The sequence below is a fragment of the Larus michahellis genome, unplaced genomic scaffold, assembly GCF_964199755.1.
Source record: "Larus michahellis unplaced genomic scaffold, bLarMic1.1 SCAFFOLD_349, whole genome shotgun sequence".
In the NCBI taxonomy this organism is placed as follows: domain Eukaryota; kingdom Metazoa; phylum Chordata; class Aves; order Charadriiformes; family Laridae; genus Larus; species Larus michahellis.
In genome coordinates, this window is record NW_027436335.1 from 1 (window position 1) to 19,680 (window position 19,680).

Consider the following 19,680-nt stretch of genomic DNA (forward strand, 5'->3'; position numbering starts at 1 on the left):
CTGGCCCCAGTGCTCCAGCTGTGGCCTCCCCAGGGCAGAGCCGAGGGGGAGGATGAACCTCCCTCCACCCGCCGGCCACGCTCCTCTTGATGCCCCCCAGGATGCCATCGGCCTTCTTGGCCACCAGGGCCCATTGCTGGCCCACGGGCACCCTTGTCGTCCCCCAGGTCTCTTTCCACCGAGCTGCTCTCCAGCGGGTCACCCCCAACCTGTCCTGGGGGGGGTGTGTGTGTGTGTGTGGGGGGGGTTATTCCTCCCCGGGTGCCGCACCCGACGCTTGCCCTGGTTGAATTCCATCAGGTTCCTCACCACCCAACTCTCCAGCCTGGCCAGGTCTCTCCGGTGTGTCACCCAACCCCCGAGTGACGCTGGGGTGGGCAACCCCAACCCCCCCCCTCCCCCCATCATCCCGGGTTGTGTGTGTGTGTTTCTATGTGTGTGTTGCCCCCCCCCCCCCCCCAGCCCTTACCGTGCAACGTGGTTGACCACGGGGGCGAAGTTGGTGGGGCCGTAGAGCTGGACGCTGCGCAGGCTGCGGTGGTACGCCTCCAGCACCCCCTCGATGCCGCTGCACGCCGGGTTGGCCGCGTCCCCGTTCTGCGGCGCTCGGGGCGGAAAAAAAACAACCCAAAAAACCCCCTTGAGGTGCCGACGATGTCCCCGACCCCCGTCACGGAATCCCAAGACTGGCCGAGGGCGGGGTGGGAAGGGACCTCTGGGGGTCACCCAGTCCCACCCCCTGCCAGAGCAGGGTCACCCAGAGCAGGTGGCACAGGAACGCGTCCAGGGGGGGTTTGGGATGTCTCCAGAGACGGAGACTCCCCCACCTCTCTGGGCAGCCTGTGCCAGGGCTCTGCCACCCTCAGGGTGAAGAAGTTCCTCCTCGTGTTGAGATGGAACTTCCCATGGTCAAGTTTGTGCCCGTTGCCCCTTGTCCTGTCCCCGGGCACCACTGAGAAGAGCCTGGCCCCATCCTCCTGACACCCCCCCTGTCAGTATTTATCAGCGTTGATAAGATCCCCCCTCAGTTGCCTTTTTTCCAGACTGAAAAGACCCAAATCCCTCAGCCTTTCTTCGTAAGGAAGCAATTCTTGGCTGTGAGGGTGGTGGGACCCTGGCCCAGGTTGCCCAGAGAAGCTGTGGCTGCCCCATCCCTGGAGGGGTTCAAGGCCAGGTTGGACGGGGCTTGGAGCAACCTGGGCTGGTGGGAGGTGTCCCTGCCCAGGGCAGGGGGGTGGGACAAGATGATCTTTAAGGTCCCTCCCAACCTGAACCGTTCCGTGATTCTATGATAAGAGAGATGTTCCAGCCCCCTCGGCATCTTGGTGGCCCTTTGCTGTCCCCTCTCCAGCAGTTCCCTGTCCCTCTTGACCCGGGGAGCCCAGAACTGGCCCCAGTGCTCCAGCTGTGGCCTCCCCAGGGCAGAGCCGAGGGGGGGGATGAACCTCCCTCCACCCGCCGGCCACGCTCCTCTTGATGCCCCCCCTGGCCAGGATGCCATTGGCCTTCTTGGCCACCAGGGCCATGCCCAACCCTTGGGCACCCTTGTCGCCCACCAGGACTCCCACCCCTTGAAGAAAAGGGGATGGGCTGCCGGCGGATCCCCTCACCAACGGAAATTCGTGGGAGACGCGTCCGTCCGGGGGGATTTTGGCGCCGAAACCCAAAGCCGGGAACATTTTGTGGCTGTCGTAGTCCTGGATGATCTCGCCCAGGGCGGTGAGCGCCATGGCGTAGGCGTTGGGCTGGTAGGGGCTCAGGTAGTGCAGCGAGGTGGACTGCGAGGGGTTCCCTACGGGGGGGGGGGGCTCAGACAGGTCCCAGCACACCCCCCCAGTAAGGATTTGAGGACCCCCACCCCCCCACCCCCCCTAAAATTGGGGAACGACGCGGGGCCCCGCGCTCACCGTTGGAGGCGGTGAAGTCGATGGCCACCGTGAAGTTGAGTTGGGTCCTGCCGGGGGGGGTGGGGTGGGGGGGGAAGTGGTGTTAGGGATTAGGGGGGGGGAGGAGGGGGGGGGGGATGAAGGGTGCGACCCATGGGTATGGGGGGGGGGGGCAGCCCCCTCCCGGCCTCCCCGGGTCGGCACCGGAGGACTGGGATGGATCCAACCCGCCCCCCCCAAGGACTGGGATGCATCCAACCCCCCCACTAAGGACTGGGATGCATCCAACCCCCCCCCCCCCCCCGCCCCGCCAAAGACTGGGATGAATCCAACCCCCCCCCAAAGACTGGGATGCATCCAACCCCCCCACTAAGGACTGGGATGCATCCAACCCCCCCCCCCCCCCGCCCCGCCAAAGACTGGGATGAATCCAACCCCCCCCCAAAGACTGGGATGCATCCAACCCCCCCACTAAGGACTGGGATGCATCCAACCCCCCCCCCCCCCCGCCCCGCCAAAGACTGGGATGAATCCAACCCCCCCCCAAAGACTGGGATGCATCCAACCCCCCCACTAAGGACTGGGATGCATCCAACCCCCCCCCCCCCCCGCCCCGCCAAAGACTGGGATGAATCCAACCCCCCCCAAAGACTGGGATGAATCCAACCCCCCCCCCAAAGACTGGGATGCATCCAACCCCCCCACTAAGGACTGGGATGAATCCAAACCCCCCCAAGGACTGGGATACACCCCCCCCACCCCCCCCATCCAAGAACTGGGATGCATCCAACCCCCCCCAAGCACTGGGATGCATCCAACACACCACCCCCCCACCCCCCCACCCCCCGCCTCCAAGAGCTGGGGTACATCCACCCCCCCCAGGGACTGGGATGCATCCAACTCCCCCCCCCCCCAAGCACTGGGATGCATCCAACCCCCCCTCCATGGACCGGGATGCATCCAATACCCCCTGCCCGCCCCCCCCCCCAGCTCAGAGCACCCCAAAATGCCCCTGCTCTGACGTTACACCCCCCCCCGCCCCGCTCCCCCGCACCTCAACCCCCCCCCCCCTACCCCGGCTGCAGCCCCGGGGTAGGGATGGGGAAACTGAGGCCCGTCCCCCCCCCCCAGTCTCACCCCCCCTTGATGTAGTCCAGGAAGGTGTGCTCGGACTCCACGGCGAAGGACAGCAGTGTCACCTGCCGGGGGGGGGTGGGGGGGGGCGCTGAGCGGGGGACAGTAGCTGTGCCCCCCCCCCCCGGGGTGTCGTGTCCCCCCCCCGCCCCGTCCTCACCGTCCCCGAGTTCAGGTACTTCTTCTTCTTCAGCCTCTTCCGGGGGTTCACCACCTGGGGGGGGGCGGAGGGGGGGGGCTCTGCCCTGGGGGGGCCGCAGCACCCCCGGGGGGCAGGGGGGAGGGGGGCACCGCAACGCCCCGGTGCGGCAAGGTGGGGGGGGGTTGGGGGGAGCAGGGCAGGCACCCCGGGGATGGGGACTGTGGCACCCATGGGTGCAGCATGGGGACCTTGGGGACAACAACACCCATGGGTGCAGCATGGGGACCGTGACACCCATGGGTGCAACATGGGGACCTTGGGGACAACAACACCCATGGGTGCAACATGGGGACCGTGACACCCATGGGTGCAACATGGGGACCTTGGGGACAACAACACCCATGGGTGCAGCATGGGGACCGTGACACCCATGGGTGCAGCATGGGGACCTTGGGGACAACAACACCCATGGGTGCAACATGGGGACCGTGACACCCATGGGTGCAGCATGGGGACCTTGGGGACCGTGACACCCATAGATAGAGCATGGGGACCTTGGGGACTGTGACACCCATGGGTGCAGCATGGGGACCATGACACCCAGGGGTGCAGTATGGGGACCTTGGGGACCGTGACACCCATGGGTAGAGCATGGGGACTGTGACACCCATGGGTGCAGCACTGGGACCTTGGGGACAACAACACCCAGGGGTAGACCATGGGGACCGTGACACCCAGGGGTGCAGTATGGGGCCCTTGGGGACCGTGACACCCATGGGTGCAGCTCCCCGGTCCCCGGCCTCACCTGGTAGACGTTGAACTGGCTTTGTCCCCGCGCCAGCTCCCGGTAGCTGGTGGTGAACTCCCCGATGAAATCGTGGCTGTGGGGCGAGGCGGGGGGGGGGGGGTGTGGGTCACCGACACCCCGGGGTGTGGGGCTGGGATGGGGGTGGGTGGGGGGGGGGTGGGGTGTCACCCAGGGCCACCCCCGGCTCACCTGCCGTCGCGGTCCCAGTCGTACACCTCCACCTTGATGGCTCTGCAAGGCAAGGTTGGGGGGGGGGGTGTCACCACCGGCCCCCCGGCACCCCCACAGCCCCGGACCCCCACCCTGGGGGCACCCATGGGTCCCCACGGCCGGCCCCGGCACCCGCTCCCCGGGGGGTTGTTTTGACGCCTCCGTGGGCCTTTTCCTCCTCCTCTCCTCCTCCTCCTCCTCCTCCTCAGCCTTTTTCCGTGGGATATTTTTATCCACCGTTGCCACAGCAACGTCCGACACGGGGCCAAGCCAGCGGCGCGACGCCGAGAGTGTGCCAGGACACGCAGCCGGTGACATCGGGGGGTTTTTTTGGGGGGACACGCACACGCACTTGCCAGGGATGGCTCTGCCATGGCGGTGAAACCCATTGCTCAGGTGGGGTAAACTGAGGCTGGTGGCGTGGCAATGAACCCCATTGCTCTGATGGGGTAAACTGAGGCCAGCGGATTGGTAATGAAACCCATTGCTTAGGTGGGGTAAACTGAAGCCGGTGGATTGGTAATGAAACCCATTGCTCAGGTGGGGTAAACTGAGGCCGGCGGCTTGGTAATGAAACCCATTGCCCAGAAGGGGTAAACTGAGGCTGGTGGCATGGCGATGAAACCCATTGCTCAGGTGGGGTAAACTGAGGCTGGTGGTGTGGCAATGAAACCCATTGCTCTGATGGGGTAAACTGAGGCCGGTGGATTGGTAATGAAACCCATTGCTCAGGTGGGGTAAACTGAGGCCGGCGGGGTGGGACGGGGAGGGAGCACAGAGAGGGTGGGAAGAGGGTGCAGAGCGGCCGCCCCCCGCCCCCCGCCCCCCCCGGCCATGGCGGCCCTGGAGGAGCTGGCGGGCGCTCACCGGTCGTAGTCGCCGTTGCAGAGGGCGCGCACCGGGATGGCGAAGGCCTGCCAGACCGGGTTCAGCGTGTTCCGCACCACCTCCGTCTTGTGGCAGATGGTGAAGCTGGGGGGGGGGACACACACACACACGACACAAAGAAGGGACAAGGATGTCACCCCCCTGATGGCAACAATCCCCCCACCCCGTCAGCCCCTGGGTGTCAGCAGGGTGCCATCGTGACACCCGGGGGTGCAGCACGGGCACCCAAGGGACCATAGACCCCAGGGGTCAAGCGTGGGGACCGCGACACCTCAGGGTGCAGCACAGGGACCAGGGCACCCAGGGGTGCAGCGTGGGGACCCAGGGGACTATAAACCCCAGGGGTGCAGCGTGGGGACTGTGACACCCAGGGGTGCAGCGTGGGGACCCAAGGGACCATAAACCCCAGGGGTGCAACGTGGGGACCCTGGGGATGGTAATGCCCATGGGTGCAGCCCAGGGACCAGGACACCCATGGGTGCAGTATGGGGGCTGTGACACCCAGGGGTGCAGCACTGGGACCTTGGGGACTGTGACACCCAGGGGTGCAACATGGGGACCATGACACCCATGGGTGCAGTATGGGGACTGTGACAGCCATGGGTGCAGCATGGGGACCTTGGGGACCATGACACCCATGGGTGCAGCATGGGCACCTAAGGGACCATAAACCCAGGGGTGCAGCATGGGGACCTTGGGGACAACAACACCCATGGGTGCAACATGGGGACCGTGACACCCTTGGGTGCAGCATGAGGACTGTGACACCCAGGGGTGCAGCACGGGCACCCAAGGGACCATGACACCCGTGGGTGCAGCATCGGGTCCGTGACACCCCAGGGTGCGGGGGACCCTGGGGGGGGCCACAATGTCCAGGGGTGCAGCATGGGGAGTGTGACACCAGGGGGTGCGGGACGGTGACCCTGGGGACCACGACACCCAGGGGTGCAGCGCGGGCACCCAAGGGACCACCAACCCCAGGGTGACATCCCAGGCTGCAGCAGGGTGACCTTGGGGACCGTGACACCCAGGGGGGGATTTTTTTTGGCGACCCCCCCCCCGCCCCTCTCCCCAGCCCCAAACCCAGCCCAGCCCCGTGGGGACATCGACCGTCCCCGTGGTGTCCCATGGCTGGGGCTCCGTGTGTGTGTGTGTGTCCCCGCCATGGGTGGGGGGTGTCACCGCCTTCGCCGGGGGGGGGGTGTGGGGGGGGTGTTGGTGGGGGTGTCACTCACGTCCCGTCCTCGTTGCTGCGGTAGAAGACCATGAAGGGGTCGGATTTGCCGAAAAAATCCTTCTTGTCCAGCTTGTTGGCGCAGAACTGCAGCGTGGCCACGTCCTGCAGCGGGGAGGGGGGGACACAGGGACAGGGACGGGGCGGGGGGGGGGGTGTGTCACCGTCCCCGCACCCCAGTCACAGGGGGGGTGCAGGATCCTGGGGGGGGGCTGCGGGACACGCCGTGGGGCCTCTCAGCCTGACCCTCAGCTTCCTCAGCCCGGAGGGAGGAAGGCCCAGGGGGGTTTCCAGGTTGAGGGTAGGGGGGGGGGGAATGGACAGTGTCTCAGCGCTCCCCCCCCACCCCGTCACCACCACCACCACGGCACTGAGGTGTCCCCAACCTGTGTGTGTGTGTGTCCCCCCCCCATTCCCCGGAGCCACGGCTCACCCGGCAGTTGCCCAGCTCTTCGGCGAGGAGGATGATGGTGCCACATTTCTTCCCGGGGATGCCACTGCCGGGAGGGGCCGGGAGCACGGGGTCGGGGGGGGGGAGCGACACACGGTGACCGGGGTGTCCCCAGGGGGACACACACGTGGTCACCGGGTTATGTGTGTCGTCGTCCCCCCCGCCACCGGGAGTGGGGACCCCCAAACTCACCCGTTGGAGACGGCCGGAGCGGGTCTCCTACCCCGGCCGTGCGTGGTGACCGTCCCCATCCTGCTGGGACACACAGCGGGGGGGTGACAGAAGGGACAAAGACATCCCCCCCCCCCACCCCAAAAGCCAGGCCAGTAACCACCACCCCACCCCCCCCCACCATGGGGAAACTGAGGCAGGGGCTGAGGCCGGGGGGGGGTGGGGGGAACCGGGGCAGCCCGGAGCCGGAGCTGTCGGCGCCGGGGGCTGGTGTCCATCCCGGACACCCCGGATAAGGAGCCGGGCGCCCCGCCAAGGCCGGGGATGGGGGGGACATGGGGACAGCCAGCCCCGCGCAGGGTGTGTGTCCCCCCCACCCCCGCCCCGGGGGACACTGAGGCAGGGTGACAATGGGGGGGGTGGGGGGGGGGGGGGGACACACTCACGTCAGGGGCTTCTCCAGGCGGCTGCCGGCCGAGCCCACGATCTCCCCCAGGGTGCAGAAGGCCTGGCCGAGGAAATCCTGCCCACGGTGTCACCGGGGGCTGTCACCGGCCCCGGCCCCAGCCCAGCGGTGGCGGGGGACGGGGGACGTGGCCGGGGGGGGGACGGGACAGGCAGCGGTGCCAGCCCCGCACTTACGTGTTTGGAGAGGTCGGGGCTCTTGGAGTCGACGTCGTACCTGGGGACAGGAGGGGACCCGTGGATGGGGCAGCGGGGACGGGAGCGGGGATGGGGTGGCCTTGGGGACAGGGACGGGATGGGGATGGGGATGGGGTGGGATGGGATGGAACAGGGATGGGGACAGGGATAGGGACGGGGATGGGGACGGGGATGGTATAGGACAGGGATGGCACAGGGATGGGCACGGGGATGGGATGGGACAGGATGGGGACAGGGATGGGATGGAGATGGGATGGGGACAGGGATGGGGACTGGGATGGGGATGGGATGGGGACAGGGATGGTATAGGACAGGGATGGGGACAGGGATGTGGACAGGGATGGGATGGAGATGGGATGCGGACAGGGATGGGGACAGGGATGGGGACAGGGATGGGGATGGGATGGGGACAGGGATGGGGACAAGGACAGGGATGGGGACAGGGACATAGAGGAACAAAGATGGGACAGGATGGGGACAGGGATGGGATGGAGAAGGGGTGGGGACAGGGATGGGGACAGGGATGGGATGGGACAGGGATGGGGACAGGGATGGGATGGGGACAGGGATGGGGATGGGGACATATAGGAACAAAGATGGGACAGGATGGGGACAGGGATGGGGATGGGGACGGGGATGGTATAGGACAGGGATGGGGACAGGGATGGGATGGAGATGAGATGGGGACAGGGATGGGGACAGGGATGGGATGGAGATGGGATGGGACAGGGATGGGGACAGGGATGGGATGGAGATGGGATGGGGACAGGGATGGGGACAGGGATGGGATGGAGATGGGATGGGGACAGGGATGGGGACAGGGATGGGATGGGGACGGGGATGGGGACATATAGGAACAAAGATAGGACAGGATGGGGACAGGGATGGGGCTGGGGACAGGGACGGGGATGGGGACAGGGATGGGGACATATAGGAAGAAAGATGGGACAGGGATGGGGACGGGGACGGAGATGGGATGGGGACTGGGATGGGTCAGGGACATTTATGGGGCTGGAGATGGGATGGGGACAGGGATGGGGACAGGGATGGGGACAGGGCCGGGGATGGGGGCAGGGACAGGGCCAGCGATGGGGACAGAGATGGGATGGGGACAGGGATGGCGACGGCACAGGGATGGGGACAGAGCAGGGAGGGGGAGAGGGACTGGGTAGTGACAAGGACATGCCTGGGACAGGGCCAGGCGCCAGCGGGGCGGCTGTCACCCCCGGGCGCGGGCGGAGGGGGAGGGGACGGCGGGGGGGACGGCGGGGGGACACTCACAGGTCGAAGCGGAGGTTCTGCTTCTCCTCGAAGAAGTAGTCGAGGACGAACTTGCGCAGAAAGTCGGGGTTCAGGGAGTTGTCGATGACCTCGGTCCGGCCGAACTAGGGGACACGGGGACAGGGGGACATGGGGACACGGGGGACACGGGGACACGAGTATAGGGACATGGGGAACATGGGTTTGGAGACAGAGGAGTATGGGGACATGGGTATGGGGACACGGGGGACACGGGGACATGGGGGACACAGGGATGTGGGGACACGGGGGCCATGGGGGCACAGGGACATGGGTGTAGGGACATGGGGAACATGGGGACACAAGTATGGGGACAGAGGGACATGGGGACACGGGGGACACAGGGATGTGGAGACATGGGGAACATGGGGACACAGGTATGGGGACAGAGGGACATGGGGACACAGGGACATGGGGACACGGGGATATGGGAACACGGGGATATGGGTATGGGGACACAGGGACATGGGGACACAGGGACGTGGGGACATGGGGAAATGGATATGGGGACATGGTGGGACAGGAATATAGGGACACAGGTATGGGGACACGGGGACACAGGGACACAGGAATATGGGGACATTGGGGACATGGGGGGCATGGGGACACAGGTATGCGGACACAGGGACATAGGGACATGGGGGACACAGGGACATGGGGACATGGAGACACAGGGATACGGGTATGGGGACACAGGGACATGGGTATGGGGACATGGGACAGGTGGGACATGGTGGGACATGGGATATGGGGACATGGGGACAGAGGTATGGGGACATGGGGACACACAGAGGGACATGGGGACACAGGTATGGGGGAACAGGGACATGGGGACAGGCGGGCATGGGGGTGTGGGGCCACGGGTATAGGGACAAGGGGACACAGGGACATGGGGGCATGGGGACATGGGGACATGGGTAAGGGGACACAGGGACATAGGGACACAGGGAACATGGGGATATGGGTATGGGGACACGGGTATGGGGACATGGGGATGTGGGGACATGGGTATGGGGACATGGGGACACAGGGACACAGGGAACATGGGGACACGGGTATGGGGACACAGGTATGGGGCCACGGGGACAATGGCACGTGGGGACGCAGGGCCACGGGGCCACGGCCATGAGAATATGGGGGACATGGGGAGACGGTGGGACACGGGGACGGGGACAGAGGGCCGTGGGGACGGCAGGACGGAGGAATAGCGGGGGGGGCAGGGGGGGAGCGGGGTGACAGCGGGGACACGGCGGGGACAAGCGGGAGGGGCGGCGCGGGCCCAGGTGGCCCTTTGTGCCGCGGCGGGGGCCGGCCCCGCGTCCCGCCCTGCCCGCGCCCGCTCATTACGGCCCCCAGCCCCGCAATTAACCGGCGGCTAATTACAGGGGGGGCGGCGGGGCGGGGGGGAGGCGGGGCCCCCCCGGGGGTGTCCCCAAATGTCCCCTTCCCGGCCGCGGCCAGCGCTGATTGGCCGGCCGCCCGCACCCCAACGTTCTGATTGGCCAACTGGCCGGCACCCCCGACATGATGATTGGCCGGTTGGCCAACACCCCAACGTGCTGATTGGCCGGCTGCTGCACCCCAGCAAGCTGATTGCTCAGCAGGGATTGGCCAACTGGCCGGCACCCCGACATGCCGATTGGCCAGCGCCCCAGGCTGCCGATTGGCTAACTGGCCGGCACCCCAGCGTTCTGATTGGCCGGCTGCTGCACCCCAGCAAGCTGATTGCCCACCGGTGATTGGCCAACTGGCCGGCACCCCCGACATGAAGCTGGCCAGAAGCGGACATGCTGATTGGCCACCTGGACAGCACCCCAACGTGCTGATTGGCCGGTTGGCCAACACCCCAACGTGCTGATTGGCCGGCTGCTGCACCCCAGCAAGCCGATTGCTCAGCAGGGATTGGTCAACTGGCCGGCACCCCAACCTGCTGATTGGCCAGAATGGGACACGCCGATTGGCCACCTGGCCGGCACCCCACCGCGCTGATTGGCCGCTTGGCCAACACCCCGACGCGCTGATTGGCCGGCACCCCAACGCCCCCGCCATGCTGGTTGGCCAACATCTGACACGCTCATTGGCCAGTTGGCCATCACCCCGCCATGCTCATTGGCCAGCGGGCTGGCACCCCAACATGCTGATTGGCCGGCATCTCGCGTGCTGATTGGCCGGCTGGCTGACACCCCGACACGCTGATTGGCCGGCTGGTTGGCGTGCCCACGTGCTGATTGGCCGTCGCTTGGACGTGCTGATGATTGGCCGGCCGGCCACCCCCCCCCCAACATGCGGATTGGCCAGCGGCCTGACATGCTGATTGGCCACCCGCCCGGCACCCCAACACGCTGATTGGCTGGCCGGCCAGCACCCTGACACGCGATTGGCTGCCGCCCCCCCCGGGGTGGGGGGGGGGGAGCCACACACTCACCTCCCGCCACGGGCCGCCCCCGGGGCGCTGGGTGTAGAGCACACAGACTGCGGGGGGGGGGGGGGAAATGGGGGGGGGGGGGGGCTGAGACCCACGGACACCCCCCCCCCCCCCGACCCCCGGATCCCCAAGACCCCCCTGGACCCCCCCCCGGACCCCGCCTGACCCCCCCCCGACCCCCCCCTCTGACCCCCAGATCCCCCCAGACACTCTGGACACGCCCCCCCCCCCCAGGACACCCCCCCGGACCCCCTCAGACACCCCCCCCCCGGCCCTCCGAGACCCCCCCCCCCGGACCCCTTGATTGCCCCAAACACCCTTCGATCCCCCAGTTCCTCCCCCCCACCCCCAGGACAACCCCCCCACCCCCCTCCCCCCCCCGATCCTCCCAGACACCCCCTGATCCCCCCCCCCCCCCAATCCACTGGACACCCCATGACCCCCCCCCGGACACCCCCAGCCTCCAGCACCGTCCCCCCGCCCGGCCCCCCGCCCGGACCCCCCCGGCCCCACTCACGTGGGTCGGACTTGGAGAAGGTGTCTTTGTCCAGGAGCTGCCTGGGGGGGGGAGAGTGAGAGTGAAAGTGAGAGTGAAAGTGAGAGTGGGAGAAAGTGAGGGTGAGGGTGAGAGAAAGTGAGAGTGAGTGAGCGTGTGCACGTGTGAGGGAGAGTGAAAGTGCCCACGTGTGTGTGAATGAGGGCGGGCGCGTGTGACCCGGGGGGTGTGTGCGCGTGTGTGTGTGTGTGTGTGTCTGTGTGTGTGTGTGTGTGTGTGTGTGTGTGTGTGTCTGTGTGTGTGTGTCTGTGTGTGTGTGTGTGTGTGTCTCTGTGTGTGTGTGTGTGTCTGTGTGTGTCTGTGTGTGTGTGTGTGTGTCTGTGTGTGTGTGTGTGTGTCTGTGTGTGTATGTGTATGTCTGTGTGTGTCTCTGTGTGTGTGTCTGTGTGTGTCTCTGTGTGTGTGTGTGTGTCTCTGTGTGTGTGTGTGTCTGTGTGTGTGTGTGTGTGTCTGTGTGTGTGTGTGTCTGTGTGTGTGTGTCTGTGTGTCTCTGTGTGTGTGTGTGTGTGTGTGTGTGTCTCTGTGTGTGTGTGTGTGTGTGTCTGTGTGTGTCTGTGTCTGTGTGTCTCTGTGTGTCTCTGTGTGTGTGTGTGTGTCTGTGTGTGTCTGTGTGTGTGTGTCTGTGTGTGTGTGTGTCTGTGTGTGTCTCTGTGTGTGTATGTGTATGTCTGTGTGTGTGTGTCTCTGTGTGTGTGTCTCTGTGTGTCTCTGTGTGTGTGTGTGTGTCTGTGTGTGTCTGTGTGTGTGTCTGTGTGTGTGTGTGTCTGTGTGTGTGTCTGTGTGTGTCTCTGTGTGTGTCTGTGTGTGTGTGTCTGTGTGTGTGTGTCTGTGTGTGTGTCTCTGTGTGTGTCTGTCTGTGTGTGTGTATCTGTGTGTGTCCGTGTGTGTGTGCGCGTGTCTCTGTGTGTGTGTCCGTGTGTGTGTGTGTCCGTGTGTGTGTGTATCTGTGTGTGTGTGTGCACACACGTGTGTGCGCCAGGCGGTGCAGGGGGTTGCACATGTGCAGCTGTGTGTGCCCCATCACACGCTCTGGGGCTGCACATACGTGTGCTGCTGTGTACATACGTGTGTCAGTGTGCACATACGTGTGTCGGTGTGTACATATGTGTGTGTTGGCATGTACATACGTGTGTCGGCGTGTACATACGTGTGCTGCTGTGCACATACGTGTGTCGGGGTGCACATACGTGTGTCAATGTGTACATATGTGTCGGCGGGTACATACATGTGTGTCAGCGGGTACATATGTGCGTCAGTGTGTCCATACATGTGTCGGTGGGTACATACGTGTGTGTTGGTGTGTACATATATGTGTCGGGGTGCACATACGTGTGTTGATGTGTCCATATGTGTGTCAGCGGGTACATACGTGTGCACATACATGCGTCAGTGTGCACATACGTGTGTCAGCGTGTACATATGTGTGTCGGTGTGTACATACGTGTGTGTCGGTGTGCACATACGTGTGTTGGGGTGCACATACGTGTGTCAGTGTGTACGTATGTGTGTCAGTGGGTACATACGTGTGTGTCGGCGGGTACATATGTGCGTCAGTGTGTACATACATGTGTTGGCATGTACATACGTGTGTCGATGTGTACATACATGTGTCGGTGTGTACATACGTGTGTCGGTGTGTACATACGTGTGTTGGCATGTACATATGTGTGTCAGTGTGCACATACGTGTGTCGGTGTGTACATACATGTGTCAGTGTGCACATACATGTGTTGATGTGTACATATGTGTGTCGGCAGATACATATGTGTGCACATATGTGTGTCAGTGTCCACATATGTGTGTCAGTGTGTACATACGTGTGTCAGTGTGTACGTATGTGTGTCAGTGGGTACATACGTGTGTGTTGGTGTGCACATACGTGTGTCGGCAGGTACATACGTGTGCACATACATGTGTCGGTGTGTACATACGTGTGTCGGGGTGCACATACGTGTGTCGGCGGGTACATACGTGTGCACATACGTGTGTCAGTGTGCACATACGTGCGTCAGTGTGTACATACATGTGTCAGTGTGCACATACGTGTGTCAGTGTGCACATACGTGTGTCGGGGTGCACATACGTGTGTCAGGGTGCACATACGTGTGTTGGGGTGCACATACGTGTGTCGGGGCGTGCACAGCCGTGTCAGGACAGGCAGATGTATGGCGGGGTGTGTGTGTGTGTGTGTGTGTGTGTGTGTGTGTGTGTGTCACACCCGTGTGTCGGAGCATGCAGAGCCGTGCCAGGGCTGGATCTCGGGGGGGGCGGGGGGGGGTGCCCTGTCCCGCCGGGATCTCCCAGCGCCCCGTGTCCGTCCGTCCGTCTGTGTGTCCCCCCCCCCGCCTCCACCGGGCAGCGCCCGCGCCCCCCCCGCCCCCCCCCCGCCCCCGCCGGCCGCGGGGCCTCGCTGGGTCCCGGTGGAGCCGGAGGAAAATAGGTCGGAGCGGCCGCAGCAACGCGGGCGGGGGGGGGCACGGCCGGGGGGGGGGCACAGGGCACCCAGCACGGCCCGGGGGGGGGGGCACGGCCGGGGGGGGGACACAGGGCACCCAGCAGGTCCCGGGGGGGGGATACGGCCGGGGGGGGGGGGCACAGGGCACCCAGCAGGGCTCGGGGGGGGGACACAGGGCACCCAGCAGGTCCCGGGGGGGGGATACGGCCGGAGGGGGGGGCACAGGGCACCCAGCAGGTCCCGGGGGGGGGATACGGCCGGGGGGGGGGGGCACAGGGCACCCAGCAGGGCTCGGGGGGGGGACACAGGACACCCAGCAGGTCCCGGGGGGGGGATACGGCCGGGGGGGGGGGCAGAGGGCACCCAGCACGGCCCGGGGGGGGGACACGGCCGGGGGGGGGACACAGGACACCCAGCAGATCCCGGGGGGGGGATACGGCCGGGGGGGGGGGGCACAGGGCACCCAGCAGGTCCCGGGGGGGGGCACCCAGCACAGCCGGGGGGACCAGGGACACCCCGGCACCCCGACCCCCCCCTCCCCAGCTGGCGGGGGGGGGTGGGGGGTGCAGAAGGGGTCCGGGAAGTGGGGGGGGGGCAGCAGATTCAGTGCCATCCCCGGGGGGGTGGTGGCATTTCGCGCCCCCCCCCACCCCTGAGCCCCCATTCTCCCCCCAGCACCCCCAGTGCCAGCTCCCAGCACCCATGTGGGTGTCGTCGTCGTCCCCCCCCCCCCGGGACCCCCATCCCCAGCACACCCCCCCCCTCCCTCCCACCTCCCAGTGCCTCCCAGTGCCCCCCAGTGCCCCACACCCGCAGTACCCAGTGCCTCCCAGTGCCCCCCACCACTGAGTGCCCCCCATGCCCCCCCAGCACCCGACACCCCCAACTGCCTCCTGCTCCCCCAGTGCCCCCCAGTGCTCCCAGTATCCCACAACTGCCCCCCGCTCCCCGCTGTCTCCCAGTGCCTCCCAGTGCCCGACAATATCGGCTTCCCCCTGCTCCCCAGTGCCTCCCAGTGCCTCCCAGTACCCGACAACGCCAACCACCCCCCGCTCCCCGCTGTCTCCCAGTGCCTCCCAGTACCCGACAATATCAGCTTTCCCCCGCTCCCCAGTGCCTCACAGTGCCTCCCAGTGCATCCCAGTGCCTCCCAGTGCCCGACAACGCCAACCACCCCCCGCTCCCCAGTGCCTCCCAGTACCCGACAACGCCGATCACCCCCCGCTCCCCAGTGCCTCCCAGTGCCTCCCAGTACCCGACAACGCCGGTCACCCCCCGCTCCCCAGTGCCTCCCAGTGCCTCCCAGTGCCCGACAACGCCAACCACCCCCCGCTCCCCAGTGCATCCCAGTGCCTCCCAGTACCCGACAACGCCAACCACCCCCCGCTCCCCAGTGCCTCCCAGTGCCTCCCAGTACCCGACAACGCCGATCACCCCCCGCTCCCCAGTGCCTCCCAGTGCCTCCCAGTCCCCGACAACGCCAACCACCCCCCGCTCCCCAGTGCCTCCCAGTGCCTCCCAGTCCCCGACAACGCCGATCACCCCCCGCTCTCCAGTGCATCCCAGTGCCTCCCAGTGCCCGACAACGCCAACCACCCCCCGCTCTCCAGTGCCTCCCAGTGCCTCCCAGTACCCGACAACGCCGATCACCCCCCGCTCCCCAGTGCCTCCCAGTACCCAACAATGCCGATCACCCCCTGTTCCCCAGTGCATACCAGTGCCTCCCAGTCCCCGACAACACCAACCACCCCCCACTCCCCAGTGCATCCCAGTGCATCCCAGTGCCTTCCAGTATCCGACAACGCCAATCACACCCCGCTCCCCAGTGCCTCCCAGTGCCTCCCAGTGCCTCCCAGTGCCCAACAACACCGACTGGTCCCGCTCCCCAGTGCATCCCAGTGCCCCCCAGTGCTTTCCAGTAGCCTACGGCAGCTGCCCCCGGCTCCCCGCTACCTCCTGGTGCCCCCCCAGTGCCTCCCAGTGCCTCCCAGTGCTCGACAACGCCAACCACCCCCCGCTCTCCACTGCATCCCAGTGCATCCCAGTGCCTCCCAGTATGCTACGCCAACTGCCCCTTGCTCCCCGCGGCCTCCCAGTGCCTCCCAGTCCCCGACAACGCCGATCACCCCCCGCTCCCCAGTGCCTCCCAGTCTCCGAGAGCGCCGCCCGCCCCCCGCCGCCCCCCGCCGCCCGCTCCCCCCGAGCCCCGGTACCTGCAGGACACCGTCAGCTCCACCCGGGTGGCCGGGACGGGGCCGGGGCCGCTGCCCGGCTCCGGGGCGCCCAGGCCCGCCATGTCCCGGGCTCCGCCGCTGCCCGGCTCCGGCCGCCCCCGCGCCCCGCCACCGGCACCGGGATCGGGATCGGGATCGGCTCCGCCCCGGGACCGCCCCCGGCCCCGCCCGGGGCTCCCAGCCCCGGCCCCGGCCCCGCACCGAGGGGCTGCCCCGGTGTTTCCTACGGGACCGCCCCCGGGGGCCCCCGGCACCACCCCCGGCACCGCCCCCGGCATCGCCCCCGGACCCCCGGGACCGCCCCCAGACCCCCGGCATCGCCCCCGGATCCCCGGGACCGCCCCCGCCATCGCCCCCAGACCCCCGGCATCGCCCCCGGATCCCCGGGACCGCCCCCGCCATCGCCCCCAGACCCCCGGTACCACCCCGGGTCCCCCGCGAACGCCCCCGGGACGCTCCCAGGTATCGCCCCGGACCCCCAGTACCACCCCCCCACCCCCACCGTACCCCCAGTGCTGCCCCCCCGTACCCCCAGTGCCCCCCCGGCAGCCCCAGTGCTGCCTCCAGTACCCCCAGCTCTCCCCCCCCGTACCTCCATTACCCCCCCGGTACCCCCAGTGCCCCCCCCGGGACCCCCATTGCTTCCCCCAGTACTTCCAGTAGCCCCCCCCCGGCACCTCCAGTGTTGCCTCCAGTATCCCCAGTGCCCCCCCGCTACTCCCAGTGCCCCCCCCATACCCCCAGTGCTGCCTCCAGTATCCCCAGTGCCCCCCCGCTACTCCCAGTGCCCCCCCCTCATACCCCCAGTGCTGCCTCCAGTATCCCCAGTGCCACCCCGGTACCCCCAGTGCCCCCCCCCCCATACCCCCACTGCTGCCTCCAGTATCCCCAGTGCCACCCCGCTACTCCCAGTGCCCCCCCCCGTACCCCCAGTGCTGCCTCCAGTATCCCCAGTGCCACCCCGCTACTCCCAGTGCCCCCCCCCATACCCCCAGTGCTGCCTCCAGTATCCCCAGTGCCCCCCCGGTACCCCCAGTGCCCCCCCCCGTACCCCCAGTGCTGCCTCCAGTATCCCCAGTGCCCTCCCGGTACCCCCAGTGTCCCCCCCCCGTACCCCCAGTGCTGCCTCCAGTATCCCCAGTGCCCCCCCGCTACTCCCAGTGCCCCCCCCCGTACCCCCAGTGCTGCCTCCAGTATCCCCAGTGCCCCCCCGCACCCCCAGTGCTGCCTCCAGTATCCCCAGTGCCCCCCCCCGTACCCCCAGTGCTGCCTCCAGTACCCCCAGCTCCCCCCCCCCGTACCTCCATTACCCCCCCGGTACCCCCAGTGCCCCCCCCGGTACCCCCAGTGCTGCCTCCAGTATCCCCAGTGCCCCCCCGCTACTCCCAGTGCCCCCCCCCGTACCCCCAGTGCTGCCTCCAGTATCCCCAGTGCCCCCCCGCTACTCCCAGTGCCCCCCCCGTACCCCCAGTGCTGCCTCCAGTATCCCCAGTGCCCCCCCGGTACCCCCAGTGTCCCCCCCCCATACCCCCAGTACTGCCTCCAGTATCCCCAGTGCCCCCCCGGTACCCCCAGTGCCCCCCCCCGTACCCCCAGTGCTGCCTCCAGTATCCCCAGTGCCACCCCCGTACCCCCAGTGCCCCCCCCGGTACCCCCAGTGCCCCCCCCACCTCCGTGTCGCAGGACCCCTCCAGGTACCACCGCGCTCCCCAGGGAGACACCCCCCCGCCCCAGTCCCCCCAGTCCTCTCTTAGCCAGACCCCCCCCCGTCCTCCCAGTGCCCCCAGCGCCCCACCCCCTGCAGACCCAGGGTCCCCCAGTTCCCCACTGCCCCCAGTAGCTCCCAGTACCATCCCCGCACCACCCCCCAGTACCCCCCCCCCCAACACAGAGTCCTGCCTTGGGACCTCCCAGTCCCCCCAGTCCAGCCCCCAGGCCCCCCAGCACTCCCTGTGCCCCCCCTCCTCAACACCCCCCCAATGCTACCCCCCCGCCCTGGCCAGTGCCTCGGCCGTACTGGGGGCACTGGGCAGACTGGGGCCCCCAGCCGTTATTGTAGGTCCTACAGGAACAGCAAAGGGCCCCGGGGAGGCTGGGGCGGGGGGGGCAAAAGCCATCGTAGGGCGGGGGGGGGGGACACACCACCCCCTGGGGACACACACACACAGAGGGACACCGTGGGGACCACAGGGTTTGGAGGGGGGTGGGGGGAGTAGCTCTCCCACCCCCCCGCAGCCCAGTGACAAGAAGGCGCGTGGCGGGGGGGACACCCCGCGGGGTCCCCGGACACTCAGGGGGGGGTGACACAGGGACACGGCGGGGGGGTGGCAGCACCCTGCCCCCTCCCCAGAGCTGCGGCAGGGAGGGGGCAAACTGGCATCTCCTGCCCCCCCCCGCTGTGCCCCCCACCCCCAGCAGCTGGTGACAGCCCCATGTCCCCAGGGCCGGTGACAGCTCCGTGTCCCTAAGGCTGGGGGGGACCCTAAAAAACACACGCTGGGGGCTGGGGGGGGGACACACACACAAGCCCCTTGATCCCCAATTGCAATGGGGACATCTCCTACGGGTGTCCATGATGGGGACACCTCCTCCAAGTGACCATGATGGTGACACCTCCTCTAGGTGTCCACCATGGGGACACCTCCTCCAAGCGTCCACCTCCTCCAGGTGTCCACGATGGAGACACCTTCTCTAGGTGTTCACCTCCTCTAGGTGTCCACAATGGAGACACCTCCTCCAAGCGTCCACCTCCTCCAGGTGTCCATGATGGGGACACCTCTTCCAAGTGACCATGATGGAGACACCTCCTCTAGGTGTCCTCCTCCCCTGGGTGTCCATGATGGGGACACCTCCTCCAAGCGTCCACCTCCTCCAGGTGTCCCTGATGGAGACACCTTCTCTAGGTGTTCACCTCTTCTAGGTGTCCACAATGGAGACACCTCCTCCAAGCGTCCACCTCCTCCAGGTGTCCATGATGGGGACACCTCTTCCAGGTGACCATGATGGGGACACCTCCTCCAAGCGTCCACCTCCTCCAGGTGTCCCTGATGGAGACACCTTCTCTAGGTGTTCACCTCCTCCAGGTGTCCATGATGGAGACACCTTCTCTAGGTGTTCACCTCTT

The 19,680-nt window shown here is 66.8% G+C and overlaps 1 protein-coding gene across 1 annotated transcript; it reads right to left on the reverse strand.

Annotated features, from left to right (window-relative positions):
* Window positions 1–469: 469 nt before the first annotated feature.
* Window positions 470–16,756, reverse strand: LOC141737225 (copine-5-like; the record flags this gene model as incomplete). Its single annotated transcript, XM_074571871.1, has 17 exons — window positions 16,536–16,756; window positions 11,829–11,869; window positions 11,312–11,358; window positions 8,869–8,972; window positions 7,567–7,606; window positions 7,371–7,447; window positions 6,946–7,005; window positions 6,736–6,799; window positions 6,304–6,407; window positions 5,048–5,152; window positions 4,160–4,201; window positions 3,968–4,043; window positions 3,181–3,234; window positions 3,024–3,085; window positions 1,908–1,954; window positions 1,611–1,792; window positions 470–597 (listed from the first exon to the last, which is right to left on the reverse strand). Coding segments are annotated over exons 1-17 (1,316 nt in total), but the record flags the coding sequence as incomplete, so codon positions are not given.
* Between the last annotated feature and the right edge of the window lie 2,924 nt (window positions 16,757–19,680).